General features: G+C 34.8%; 1 protein-coding gene across 2 annotated transcripts in view; it reads right to left on the bottom strand.

The window, feature by feature from the left end:
- TRIM33 (tripartite motif containing 33) overlaps positions 1-15,310 on the bottom strand; it is a 121,087-nt gene that overhangs the window by 36,491 nt on the left and 69,286 nt on the right. For both annotated transcript variants that reach the window (XM_041755410.1, XM_041755411.1), the window contains exon 5: positions 913-1,029. In XM_041755410.1, the coding sequence (XP_041611344.1) occupies positions 913-1,029 (117 nt within the window). The remainder of the gene's footprint in view (positions 1-912; positions 1,030-15,310) is intronic.

Here is a 15,310-nt window from a genome sequence, read left to right as displayed (position 1 = left end):
TTAGATATTACCTCAGAGTAACCTTTATTTTCTTTTGGTATCACTTAAGATGAAAGTTCTACCACCTTATAGTCTAATATATAATGTACTCTTCATTCATCTATTTAATATTTGAGTATTGCCATTTTTAATATCATAAATTAATTTTAACATTCTAGAAGTACTTTAAGTCTCAATATTTGTGAAACTGAAAAATATTTATTGATTCTACTCATACCTCCAGGAATACACAGATTTTAATTATGCCAGATCCAAGTGTTCATATTTCTACACCAAGTCTTCACCTAACAAGGATGTATTCACCTAACAATATGTATTCATTTATGGAACTGATTCCCACTTGCCTTATCAGTAAATTTAGTTCATTTAGAAATGAACCTGAATAAAATTTTAATTGATGCTATTATTGATAAAAATAATAAATAGCTATTATTGATAAAAATAATAAATAGCTAAAATCTTGAGGGTTTTAATATGTGACACAAACCGCTAGTCGTAAATCTTATACTACTACTACTAAGAGAAATAGTATTTTCAATTCCTACTTTACAGACGGGAAGGTACATATTTGCCCACCATTCTTCACACTCTATACTATGTCTTCCACAAAGTTAAATTTTCTAATTCAACTCTGAATGTATTAATTGCTTTTTCCACAGTTAATTAAGGCTTTTACAAAGTCTGGTTTTACAGATTATAAAATAATCAAAAATGTAAAGAGTATTCAAAATACTGGTGAATTAAATCTTACTTAACAAACATTATAATGCAAACTCAAACTTAGAGCATTTACCCTTCCAAAAATATGTTTTCTATATATGCTTAATATAAAAGGAACACAAAGTTTAAACTGGACCTACTGTATTTAAAAATTCTTAAAGTGAAATTATGGTTTTAAGGCAACACACTTACCTATTCTGCACCTGAGTAGCAGCAAAATGAACATAATTCTTTTTCTCAAGAAGCTTAGCCAAGAGATTCTCAATTGCACCTTTCTGGTTTTGAAAAGCTTCTTCCAAAAACTGATACCTTAAACACACAAACAAAAAAACACTACATTTAAAACAGAAAATCTACTATTAAAATTCTTAAAAAGTGAAAAAATTGCTATGTGACTCAAGTTTAAGACTTTACTTAAATAATCAACATGCTACGCTGGCCTCACACACCTTACCTTAATACCAACTTTTAACTATCAATCCTTCCCTTTTGGCCTGAGCCAGAGAAACCCTTACAAGACCAAAAAAATTAACTTTAAAAACCATTCAACTGCTCTAAATTAGAATTTTGATTCAGAATTACATTTTTTTAAAAGATCCAAATATCAGAATAAGTTGTGTACATTTTAAGCCATAAAATATAACATTACAGAAAATATTTTCAAAAGTGGGAAAACTATCCATAGTTTTAACATCATAAAACCACTATTACCACTGTAATGTAAATTCCCAGAGTCCTGGGATTGAGCCTGCATCTCCCTCTCCCTGCCCTGCCCCCTGCTTGCTTTCTCTCTCCTCAAATAAATAAAATCTTTTAAAATATATACATATAAAATAAAAGTATAATCATAATGTATGTGCAATTTGACCTCTGACTTTTATCTTGTCTTTACAATCATCACTTGAAACAATTTTTCAGCTCCCCATGCTATATAGTCAAATTTTTCCAAAAGAATTATAGCAATTAAAAATCACAAACACCAGTTTTATTATTACTTTGTCAACATGAGTAGTGTATGTCAATATTTCCTAATATTATTATACTGAAAATTTAGACTTGATAGTAGAGACTACAGTTATTTGGCTACTAGGAAGGTAGAATGGTTTTCTTTCCTAGGTTTATTTCCTTTGTGTAAATTACTCATTAAGTCAACAAATATTGTGGGGATTCTTCTGTATGCTAGGGTCACATGAGTTAAAAAAAAAAAATCCATTACTGTTCATATTCTTGTAATAAATAGGCACACATACAAAATGATACCATACTGTGAGGTAACAGGTATAGTGGAGGTATATATATATATATAATCCAGGTATATATATATATATATATAATCCACAACAAGAACCTAGTGCATAAGCCAGCCAGCCTTAATACCAAGGAAAGCTTCACAGAGAAGTCAGAATGGTATTTTCTTATGCTAAACACAGAGGCATATTTCGGGAACTACAAACACTTCAATTTTGCCGAAAGAAAGCCATGCAAAGGTCAGAATATAAGATAATAATTAATAAAACCCAAATCAGACTGTGAAGAGCTGGGTATACCATGCTAATGTATAATGATTTTATCTTCTCAGTAATGGGAAACCCTTGAAAAGTTCTAACCAAGATGTTATAATCTGATTTATGTTCAAAGAAAATTGTCAGACAGAAATATAAAAAATAAATCTGAAGAAGAGAGAATAGGATAACTAGCTAGAACTCAATGACAGTAGCCCAGATAAGAAATCAGAAAATAACACTAGCTGGCACAGCTGCACAAATAAGTTTGAACAATGGACTCTGGGATCCCTGGGTGGTGCAGCGGTTTGGCGCCTGCCTTTGGCCGAGGGCGCGATCCTGGAGACGCGGGATCGAATCCCACGTCGGGCTCCCGGTGCATGGAGCCTGCTTCTCCCTCTGCCTGTGCCTCTGCCTCTCTCTCTATCTCTCTGTGACTATCATAAATAAATAAAAAAATTAAAAAAAAAAAAAAAGAACAATGGACTCTGTCAGATCAGCTCCTTTGGTTATTTGGGAGTTTACATGGCTCCAGTTAAATTAAGGTCCATGGTATGACCTAAAAATTAGATGCCTAGCTACGGCACAATCAAGAGAACACTGGAAATGAGTTCAAGATATTGACAAAAATTACAATTGTCTATGGGGATACTAAAATTATTAAAGTAAAGGCAGAAATTGACGTTCAGAGGAAGACTATGAGCACCTAGATGTCTGTGTCTTCAGTGAAGGTCTCACTTATGGTAAACAGAGGAGAAAAGGCTATGAAAGTTGTGAACACTGAGGAAAGTTCGGTACGAGGAAGGAAAAGTTTGCTTTGTGCTCAGGTTCAAGACGTAAAGGAAAAAAAGGCAGTGTAGGAGGCAAAGTGTACAGCAATATGAGGCCTGGTGTAATAGAGAACATTCAGCAAGTGAGGTTTTTATTTTGTGGGCTGCTTTAAGTTTTTTTTTTTTATTGTAGTAAAATACACATAATGAAACTGATCACTCAACGATTTTAAGAATTCATTTTTAAAGCAAAAACCAAAACACCCAAAATCTTGTCTGTAAAGTCTAGCACTTTATAATTTGTGTAAGATATTAAACAGCAAAAACGGATGTGGGTATTTTAATTTTAAATTAAAACTATCAAAATTAATTAATTAAAACTATCTATTGTGGGGATCCTTGGGTGGCTCAGTGGTTTAGCGCCTGCCTTCAGCCCAGGGCGTGATCCTGGAGTCCCGGGATTGAGTCCCACATCGGGCTCCCCTGCATGGAGCCTGCTTCTCCCTCTGCCTGTGTCTCTGCCTCTCTCTCTCTCTCTGTCTCTCATGAATAAATAAATAAAACCTTAAAACAAAACAAAACAAAAACTATCTATTGTTAGATTGGTAACCCAAAGATTGTTGTTTTTGTTTCATTTCATTCTTTCATTGAAGAACATTTGATTTATTCCCTACACCACAATTTCTCTATGTCCAAAATAAAACTTTACTTTGTAAAATCTGTACAAATGAAGAAGAAATATGAGATTACCATCCTAACCTTTGAGACCGAGAGGGAGAAAGATCTTTTGATGCAGTTTGGTTATGTCAGTAATGTCAGTAATAGAAAGGCACCTGGTAGAAAGCTCAACTAGTCTCATAATTCAGAAAACTGTAATTCAGAAAATCTAACCCTTACAAATTTATCTCCTCACCTCAAAATAAATGTTTCAGAATCCTATTTCTAGAAATATTTTGTTGATTCATCACGTGAACAAGTATTAAGCAAACACATTATGATATACCTACATTTAAGTATGTGTTCTTTCCTCCCCTTATACAGGAGTTGACATCTGAGCTGAATGTTTAAGTATGAGTAAGTTAGTGCTCAAGATAAATTTGAGAGGAAGTTTTCCCACCGGGGGGGAAAAAATCTGAACGTATAGAAGTAATAGTTCTGAAACTATCTGTCATTTTCAAGGCTAAGGAAAAGAAAGTAAAACTAGAAAAGTAGAGAATTACCAGATGCTAACAAGACTTGCACATTTTCTTAAGGGCATTCAGATAATAATGAACAATGAACCATTAAGGAATTGAATGAAAAGCGATAATCAGATTTGTCTCTGTTCACTTGATTAATTACAATTATATTATTAGAAGAAAAATACTACCTGGATTTTGAACAACAAAAAAGCAATATGGAAGTAGTTCTGGCTACAAGCTACTTCAGATTCTCCTAGCTAACAGAATAAACTAACACTGCATTTTTCTTCAAATCAAAATTATAGTTGACATACTTCAGAAATGGGGAGGAAAAAGGATAATTAATAAACGGATTAAGTATAATTTTGATTAGGGGTACTGGGTGGCTCAGTTGGTTAAGTGTCCCAACTTGATTTTGGCTCAGGTCATGATCTCAGGGTCCTACGATTGAGCCTTGAGTCAGGCTCTGCACTCAGTGGGGTATCTGCTTGAGAATCTCTCCTCCTTCAGCACCTCCCCCCTGCATGCATGCTCTCTCTCTCTCTCTCTCTCTCTCTCCAAAATAAATAAATCAATCTTTTAACTATAATTTTGATCACTATGTAAATACACAAGAGCCATTTCTTAGGTGTTAATCTTGTATATGAAGTAGAAGTGATTCTTAACCTAGGGTTTCTAGTCACAATGAGCTATATTCAGTATTTCAAAACATGTAGGTAAAAATTACAGAGGTCCATGATTTATTAGTACAGGCAGGCTAGGTAAGACTTTCTGTGCTTTTGATTAGAATTGTAAACTCAGTATAATATATATACCACTGGTTATGTAGTTTGGAACAGATATCAACATCATAATCATATATTTTTTTATTAATGAAAAATAATGCAGTTTGCTAAGAAATTTTTGAAAACACAGTTCTTCTAAGTAAAGACTGAGAGATAAGGACCATTTTTTAAAAAAGACTGAGAAAGAATTATCTAGTAACTTGAAACTGTAACTTTTAAATGCACATTTAGTCTTACTAGATCCTGAGCTATACAGGGGTGCTACTTCACTTGCCAAGTAATCACAGTATTATTTAGTAATTGTCAGCATTTAACAATTGGTAAGATTTTACTCTGGCACTTCTAGGAAAATATATCATCTTAGTTTATAAGCAAACTGAGTATCTAGGGAAACATTTTTTAAAACTAGTATGTAATAATTCTGACTCAGTATCTTTTTTTTTCTCTTTTTTTTTTTTTTGGTTATTTTGAGAGAGAGAGAAAGCATATGTGCATGCAGGTGTGAGGCAACAGGCAGAGGGAGACACGGAGATAATCTCAAGCAGATTCCTCATTGAGTGCAGAGCCAATGCAGGGCTCAATCTCACAAACCCAAGATAATGGCCTAAGCCGAAACCAATAGTCAGACACTCAACTGACTGAGCCACCCAGGCACCTCACAGTTTCTTTTTTAATTCAGTACTCCATTTTAAAAATGACATAAAACTTTATATATTTAAGGTTCAGTTCTACTGAACCTATAATCCATTTTCAAAGGTATGCATTTATTATACCCAAGTTTGTGGATATCCTCTCCTGCTCTATCCTCAAGATTACTTTGAAAAAAATCCCAAACATACTATATCTAAGTATTTATTAACCTACAGATAGCAACAGATCTTTTGAGAACTATGTTTTCAGATGCTGTGATAAGTATCTTACATGGATTCTCTTATTTAATCTTTAGAAAAATTTAATGATGTACATACCATTACTAGCTTCACACTAATAACAGATGGATAATTTTGATAACCCTCTGTGTGTTAATCAGACAAATATATAATACTTATTTTATAGGACTAGTCCAAGAGTTAAATTGGTCAAAACACACAAAGCACTTATTGAGCATAGTACTTTGCTTACTGGAACATAGTAATGGCTTAAAATTAGCTGTCATTGCTATTTTTTGCAGTAATTTTACATGATTTGCATTATGACAATGTTAAACTTCAAAACTTCAATAACAAAGGGCCTACTGTGCACGAAGACCTCATGTTTTTAAGAAAAATTTAAAATGAGGTTATGTTCCTTATTTAAAGCTCCATATGAAATGATAATAAGCCATTCAGAGTTCACAAGAGTTGCACAGAGTAGGACTCTGAGCAACTATGAGAACCTAAAAAGGGTGGAAATTTCAAGAAAGCCTGGGGAAGACATTAGGATTCTCACATCACCAGAACAGGGAGGGGCACCTGGGTGCCTCAGTGGGTGAGCTTCTGCCTTCGGCTCAGGTCACGATCCCAAGGATCCAGAATGAGGACTGAGCCTCGCATCAGGCTCCCTGCAGAGAGCCTGCTTCTCCTTCTGCCTATGCCTCTGCCTCTCTCTTTATGTCCCTCATTCATAGATAGATAGATAGATACATAGATAGATAGATAGACAGATTAGATAGATAGATAGATAGATAGATAGATAGATAGATAGATAGATAGATAGATAGATAGATAGATATAAGATAGAATAAAACACAACTAAACTAAACTAAATCTTTAAAAAAAACAGAACAGGGAATAAAAACCAACTTTATTTTTTTTATTTATTTATTTTTTTTTATTTATGATAGTCACAGAGAGAGAGAGAGAGAGGCAGAGACACAGGCGGAGGGAGAAGCAGGCTCCATGCACCGGGAGCCTGATGTGGGATTCGATCCCGGGTCTCCAGGATCGCGCCCTGGGCCAAAGGCAGGCGCCAAACCGCTGCGCCACCCAGGAATCCCTAAAAACCAACTTTAAATCTCAAAGGGCACACAGTGACATCAGTTGATAGGTCAATTGTGTATGACTTCAGTAGTACAACAGGCTATTACTTTCTAATATTGTCTTCAAATTTACCTATCTTTTCTTCTATAATGTCCAATCTACTGTTAATCCCATCCAAAATCAATGGGATTTTGGAAAAAAATAAAACATGGGGGTTGGGGGGAACAGCAGTGGAGAGATAGAATAATATTGAGTTTGGGGACAACTGTAATATGTAATAATATATAATATGTATAACTAGCATTTCCAAATGGGAAAAAAGGGAAAAAACCTGGAAGAAATATAATAATGGAGTAGGCTTTTCCAAATTTGATAAAAAAATATAACCCTACAGATTTAAGAACCTCAACATCCTCCAAGTACAAGAAACATTATGAAAGTTACTCAAAAGTGTATAGTTTCCAAACTGCTTAAAGCCAATAGGAAAAAAAAAAGAATCTTAAAAATGGCTAGAAGGAAAAAAAGATATATACAGACTAATAAAGATAGAACAGGTGGGCCACCTGGGTGGTTCAGTGGGTTAAGTGTCAGACTGTTGATTTTCACTCAGATCATGGTATCAGGGTCATGAGATTGAGCCCTGGGTCAGGCTCCACTGGGCTGGGTGTGGAGTCTGCTTAAGATTCTCTCTCTCTCGCTCTGCCTCTCCTCCCCACCCCCTCCCTGCTCATGCACAATCATTCTCTCTCAAGAAAATAAGTAAGTAATAATAACAATAATAACATAAAGAAAGGAGAATTAAGATGAATATATAAAATAATGTGGGGAAAAATACAATTTAGTGGAGATAACCCACAAGTTGGGTCTTTGAAAAGACTAATACTGATAAATCTAGAAAAGACTGATCAAGAAAAACAGAAGGCACAAATACCTGATATCAAGGATTAAAAAGAAGTCACCATTATTACAGACCTGAAGACATTAAAAAATAACAATGAAAACTTGTATCAAGAAATTTGAAAATCTAGGTAAAATGGACTAATTTACAGAAAAATGTAACTTTACAAAACTAAAGCAAGAAGATACAGAAAACCTGAGTCTATAGCTCAAAAATAAATGTAACCAAAAAATTCCTATCCAAAAGGGACACCTGGCTACCTGGCTCAGTCAATAGAGCATATGACTCTTGATCTCAGAGTTACGTGTTCAAGCATCATGTTGGGTGTGGAGTCTACTTAAAATAAACAACAACAATAATTTTTAAAATTCCTGTCCAAAATACATATTCTAGAGAAACACAGAATAAAATATGTATTCCTAGAGATAGGAAGAAATATTCCTATTTTTTACAGTAGCCCAGAGTAGAAACAACCCAAGTTACTGTCCATATGGCAATGGATAATATATAATAAATAATATAATATAATATAATATAATATAATATAATATAATATAATATAATATACAATGGATGCCTGGATGGCTCAGTTGGTTGAGTGTATGACCCTTGATCTTGGGGTTCTGAGTTCGAGCCCTGCAGCAGATATAGAGATTACTTAAACATAAAACCTTTTAAAAATAAATAAATAAATATAAGATAATGGATAAACTATAGCCAAAAGGTTCCCAAACTTTCTTAAATCATGATGCCATTTAGTGTCTCAGAAATTCTTTGCAGAGAACTAAAAGCAATACCCAGCAGTTCCATTTATCAAATGGTAAGGTTATAAACACAACAAAAATTCAGATTTATAAAGATATTTTAGTCATTCCTTACACTGTACTTTTAGGTACTTTTCTCTCTCTCTCTCTCTCTCTATATATATATATACACATTCTCTGTATATAATATATATATTTTTCTGTATATATATATATATACATACATTCTCTGTATATCTATATATATATCTATATATATAGTCTTGTGTTTTTAAAACTTTTTCAAAGAATGCAGTCGTTAGTGACATGCAATGAATTCTATTTGCCAAGAAGCATTTAAAGGGTAAGGATACCATAGTAAACAAAACAAAACTTGGTCTTCTTCTTCCTTTCCTTATATTCTAATTAAGGAGAAAACAAAATTTTAAATAGAGTTATGTGATAGAGAAGACACAAGCGGCAAAAAATTCTAGATTAGAAATCGAGAAAAGGGTTCCTGAGATCTCAAAGGTAGGAACCAGCCATGCAGAAATCATAGATGAATCATAAAGTGACCAAAGGCATGTTTGCATACCTGCAAAGCAAAATGACCAACCGAGTTTTTACTTTTGTAATAATTTACCAATTAACATTTTTACCAACACACACCTCAACTGACCTGTCCCTTTGCCAAATGGATAACTGATTATTCTAAATATGTTTCTTTCTCAAATCTTCCCTCCTAATATTCCTCTCATCAAGCTAACTCTTAGAGATAACCAATTCTTCTCTTTCTAGTCATAAATAATCATTCGGCTGGGTAAGTGAATCTGATACCTATGAGTTCCTAAGATAATCTGATAGGCACACAAACTATAGTACTAAAGTTAACAACTTTTTTTTTCCAGCAAAACCAAAAGGAATTAACTCTATTTCAGAGTTAATCACTAAAGTGAACTACAGTTGAACCATATATTCAATCTCAAGACACATATAGACTAAAACTCTCCAAGATAGCAAAAACAGTCTCAGTTATTATTATTATATAGTCATCACCTAGCATGGTATCTAGTACAATGGTCAGCCCTCAAATATCTACTGAACAAAAGAGCTGAATGAATACTGAATACTGCAACAAGCTGCTTTTACTCTGACAATAAATGTACCATATGAAAACAATATACTTGGGGGCACCTGGGTATCTCGGTCGGTTAAGCATTCGACTTGGATCTCAGCTCAGCCCTTGACATCAGGGTCATGAGTCCCTCAGTGGGCATAGAGCCTACTAGAAAGGAGGGTGCGAGGGAGGGAGGGAGGCAGGCAAGCAAACAAAATTATTTAGGACAGGAAATCTTGATTTGTCACCATAGCTCTGGATCTAGCTTCCTGAGAATAATGATGGTACATATTAATTTATATGTCATTTTTACCAGCAACTTGGATATTATCTGAAAGTTTCTTGGAACTTTGCAAGAATATAGAGAGAAAAAAATGAGTTTGGCAAAGGGTTCTTCTAAAGTAGAGGTTATCAACCTTCAATGAGTAACTGAGGTGATTTACCAGTATTTGTAACATACCGTAAAAAATTTTAATACCCAGAATGTAATTTAAAATTCTTATTTAACTGGTCTGGAGTAAGACTAAGACATTAATATTTTTTTAAAGCTTTCTAGGTAGGTCTACACCTAGGATTGAAAAGCATCTACTCTAAAGCTTATTTATTCATAATAAATAATAATAAAAATATATACATACTTGGAATAAATTCTATGTATACCCTGTCCTAACAAAATCTAACCAAGCCCTTGCAAGATCTTTCAAGAAACAGAATTTAGAAATTGAGTCCAACCAAGTTAGAGAGGCTTGGGAAATACATTGGGCTTTCCATAGATCCTCCCTTAAAAAAGAGGAAACCAAGCTTATACAAGATCAAGGTGATCAGCCAGTAACTTAACCCCCTGACAGAATAACAACCAACAGTCTACACAGGAAAGAATCCAAAGTTTCTAACGTAACATCCACAACATCCCAAACCTCAATTTAAAAATCACTAGGTATCAAAGAAACAGTAAAAAATAATTCTTTTAATTTTAAAAATTTAAAAAGTAAAAAGAAAAAAACCAACAGTAAAATATAACTTAAAATAAAGAAAAACAGTTCAATAGAAACTGACACCAAGATGGTCCAGATGTTGTATTTACGCAAGGATTTAAAATGGGTTATTGTCTATTCAAAATTTACATGAAAACATCTTTCAGTGAGTGAACTAAGAGAAAATCTGAGCAGAGAAATTAAACTATAAAAGGAGAAATGGAAATTCCAGCAAAGTGCAATAATTGAAATAATTCACAGGATGAGCCTGGCAGTAGTAAATGGGAAATGGCTGAAGGATTAATTCAAATAAACACAAATGTCAAATTATAAAGTTTGAAAATGAAAAGATTAAAGGAAAATGATCAAAGCCTAGAGTACAAAACAATACTTGAAGTTTCAGAAGACAGAAATAATGCAAGGGGTTGGGGGGGTGAATTTTTTAAGGAAATAATGGCCAAGTTCCCAAATTTGATGAAAATGATAAAGTGGGATACCTGGGTGGCTCAGCAGTTAAGCGTCTGCCTTTGGCTCAGGGCATAATCCTGGAGTCCCAGGACTGAGTATCACATCGGGCTCACATGGAGCCTGCTTCTCTGCCTATGTCTCTGCCCTCTCTCTCTCTCTCTCTCTCTCTCTCTCATGAATAAATAATGTCTTTAAGAAAGAAAGAGGGGGAGAGAGAGAGAGAAAGAGAGCGAGCAAGCAAGCGATAAACTTACAGGCAAAGAAGGTGAGTGAACCACTCGTAGGATGAACAAAATAAAATATATACCTTAAAACATAATGGTCAAATGGTAAAGACCACAGAAAAAGAGGATCTTGAAAACAGCCAGAGAAGCAACACACAACATTTATGTAAGAATAAAATGGATGACATCATTAAAAACAAAGGAGGCCAGAATACAAAGCAATGACAGCTATAAAATGCTGAAAGAAAAAAACATCAATCCAGAATTCTATAACTAGTGTATAAACATCCTTCTAAACAGGATTTTCTGATGAATGTAAACTAGAAATATTAACTGCAGCAGACCTGCGAAAAAAGAAATGCTGAAGGATATTCTTCAGGGCAAGGGAAAATAATAAAAGATAGTATAACTCATATAAATGAGAAGATATAAAGAGAAACAGCAATGATAATAAACAGAAAAATATAAAAACCTATTATTTCACTTTTCCTTCTCATAATTTTCTTAAAAGATACCTTTTTTGGGGGGCAGTAGAGGAGACACAGAGAGAACATGCATATGAAGGAGGAAGGGAAGAAGGAGAGGGAGAGAGATACTAGTACACCAAGCAGGTTGTATGCTCAGCATACAGCCTGATGTGGGGCTGATCCTACAACCCTGAGATCATGACCTGGGCTGAGCCACCCAAGTACCCCAAAGACAACTAATTTTTTAAAGAAGGCATTGTAAGGCAAGATTTATAAGGTATGTATAAATGATATGGCATTAGTACAAAAGATAAGGGTTTGATAAACTGAATTATCCTTTTGTTTGTAAGGTTACTGCATTCATAAAGCAGGAAATAGTACAATACTTTATGGAGGCTTTAAGTTAAAGCTGGATATCATGAACTCTGGAGCAGTCATTAAAATAATAGAACTAGGGGCAACTGGATGGCTCAGATGGTTAGGCATCATCAGTCTTTGGCTCGGATCATGATCTCTGGGGTCCTATGATTGAGTCCCTGGTCTGTCTCCCTGCTCAGTGGGGAGTCTGCTTTTCCCTTTCCCTCTGCCCCACCTCCCACCGTTCATGCTCCCTTGCTCTCTTTCTCTCTCTCAAATGAATAAATAAAATGTTTAAAAAAAAATAATAGAATTAGAGCTTAAAATGCTAAAAGTGGATGTAAAATGAAATACCAAAAAGTTTTACTACATTGAAACATGACAGGAAAAAAAGAACACAGAAAATAAAAAATGAAACTAAATGATAAACTTAACCATATCAATAATTACATTAAATGTAATGGGATTAAAAATTCCAATTGAGGGGTGCCTGGGTGGCTCAGTGGTTGAACGTCTACCTGCCTTTGGCTCAGATAGTGATCCCAGAGTTCTGGGATCAAATCCCGCATCAGGCTCCCTGCATCAGGGAGCCTGCTACTGTCTCTGCCTCTCTCTGTCTCTCATGAATAATTAAAATCTTAAAAAAAAAAAAACTGAAAAGGCTAGGGCCTCCACAGGGCACTTGGCTGATCCAGTTGGAAGAGCATACAATTCTTGAGCTCAGGGTCTTGAGTTCAAGCCCCACACTAGGTGTAGAAATTACTTAAATGTTAAAAAAAAGGGGGGGGGGTCTCCAATTAAGACACAGCCCTCAACAATTTATATAATTAAAAATTGATTTCTGTGAAAATACACAGATATAACTGACAACTCCTATATTCAGGCAGGTCTATCACCTCTTTTATTCCTATATCTAAATAAGTATTTGTTGAATAGATGAAATGCCTAAATGTGTGTCAAATACTGTTCCAGCTCCTGGCACACTGTGAATAAAACACATGCCTATCTTCATGAAGCTTATATTCTAATGAGAAAAAAGACAAAAAATAAGATGCAAATTACAGAACATGTTTAGAAAGTAGTAAGTGCAATATAAAAAAAGAAAACCAAAACAGGATAAGGAGGATTAGGAGTAAAGGGATAAATTACAATCTTAAACACAGTGATCAGAGTAGATCTCACTGACAGAGACTTGATGGATATATGGAAGTCAGCTATGCAAATAAGTGGACCAAGAAGAGTCCCACATACAGAAAACAGGCAGACAACAGCATGTTTGCCATGTTTTAGAAACAACAAAAGACAAGAGTGAGGGAGGAGAGCAGTAGGAGATGTATGAACATACAAGCCACAGTAAGGAATCTGACTTTTAGCTCTGACTAAAGTGGAGAGCCACTGAAGGTTTTGAGCAGGGAGCTCTAGTACTTAAGAATGAACTGAAGGAGAGCACTGACAAGCATAAGGATAACTAAGGAGAGGACTGCAGTCATCCAGGCTAGAAAGGATAGTGTCTGAGATCAGCCTCGTAATAATAGAGCTAATAGCAATGAGGTAGTAAGGAATTGTGAGATTCAGGGATATATTTTGAAGTGGGAGCCAAAAAGATGTTCTGGTAAGTTTTGAGTTTGGGAACGAGAAAACTGTGGAATCAAGGATAGTGCCAAGATTTCCGGCTTATGCAATGGAAAAAATGCAAATGCCAAAAATTGAGATAGGGCAAGTCTGCCAGTGAAAAAGATTTGAAGTGATCAGTTCTATTTTGGATATATTATATTTGAAAAAGCAGACACTCAAGAAGAGATGTTACAGTTTATAGAATAGACAAATCTGAAAGTTCAGTAGAGAGTACTGAGCTAGAAATAGAAATTTGGACATCATCAACATATGGATGGTATTTAAAGCCATAAATCTGTAGCTGTAGATAATGAAGTAATGCCTGGCACATTCAACATTAAGAGATGAAGGAAAATGAGCAAATGAAACTGAGAAGTAATTAGTGTGATAGGAGGAAAACTAAAAGAATGTGGTCTCTTGGTAGCCAAGTAAATAACATGTATTAAGGGAATGATCAACCATGTCGTATGTTGCTGAACTGTCAAGTATTAAGATGATGACCAAGTAATGACCTCTAGATTTAGTAATGAAATGGCTATTGATGACCTTGAAAAGAACAATGTTGATAAAACACTGACAGAAAGAATGGGACAGGAGAAATTAGGGGACTGCAGATTACAAGCAATCCTTTCAAAATATTTTCCTGCAAAGAGGAACAGGGACAACTGCCCAAAGGGAAAGTGGGTTAAAGAAAAGGTTTTACCTTCTCATTTTTAAAGATGGAAGAAAAAATAGCAGAATATTAAAATACTGCTGGGAATAACTGGTAGACAAGTAGATGTGGCAGGGGAAGTCTGCAGAAGTTCTCTCTGTATTTCTTCAGTTTTCTCAATGAAGTAGGAAGCATTCCCAGTATCTGGAAGTGGGGATGGACAATGAAATGCTAACAAGAAACACTGTTAATGCACAGTATGACTGACAGGTAACATTAAGAATCTACCTAAGGTAAGTGGTCATGAAATGAGCATAAGATTGGTTGGTGTCATGCATTTTTTCTCCCATGATGTTCCGCTGCATAACCAAAGCATGACAGAAGGCAAGTGGGTTTAATCAAGATTGCGGTTTTACCAAGAGTTTGACCAAGTGGGATACAGGAGTCAAGCTAAATGTGAGTGAGTGAAAATGATTAGCCTGAAATAAAACTGGAAAAGGGTTAAGTGAAAACACAGAAGAGTGATATAAAGTGAAAGAATAGTACTATCAATGGATTAAAAGTCACTGAGTAGTGAAAAACTGTGGAAGTCTGATACTAAGTAGAATGTGCTAGACTGAGAAGAGATGTGGTCACTTGAAATTAAATATAATTATTGGAAATGCCAATGTCTAGTGTACAATCATGGATGTGACTGGTAATGTAAAGGACATAAACTTTAGAAAGGAGTTCAAAAACACAAAGACTAGAGTATCTGGAGGATCAAGTCTGTGTATATTAAAAAACTCCAGGAATTAAGACAACAGTACTATCTACAGGTGGCCTCTGAGTTAGGAACTGTTTAAGAGATGAAATCAAATGACCCACGGATTTTTCTATG

The sequence above is a fragment of the Vulpes lagopus genome, chromosome 5 (genome assembly GCF_018345385.1).
Source record: "Vulpes lagopus strain Blue_001 chromosome 5, ASM1834538v1, whole genome shotgun sequence".
NCBI classification, from domain to species: domain Eukaryota; kingdom Metazoa; phylum Chordata; class Mammalia; order Carnivora; family Canidae; genus Vulpes; species Vulpes lagopus.
The sequence above is the reverse complement of the archived record's forward strand: the minus strand, read 5'-3'. Positions and strand labels throughout refer to the sequence as shown.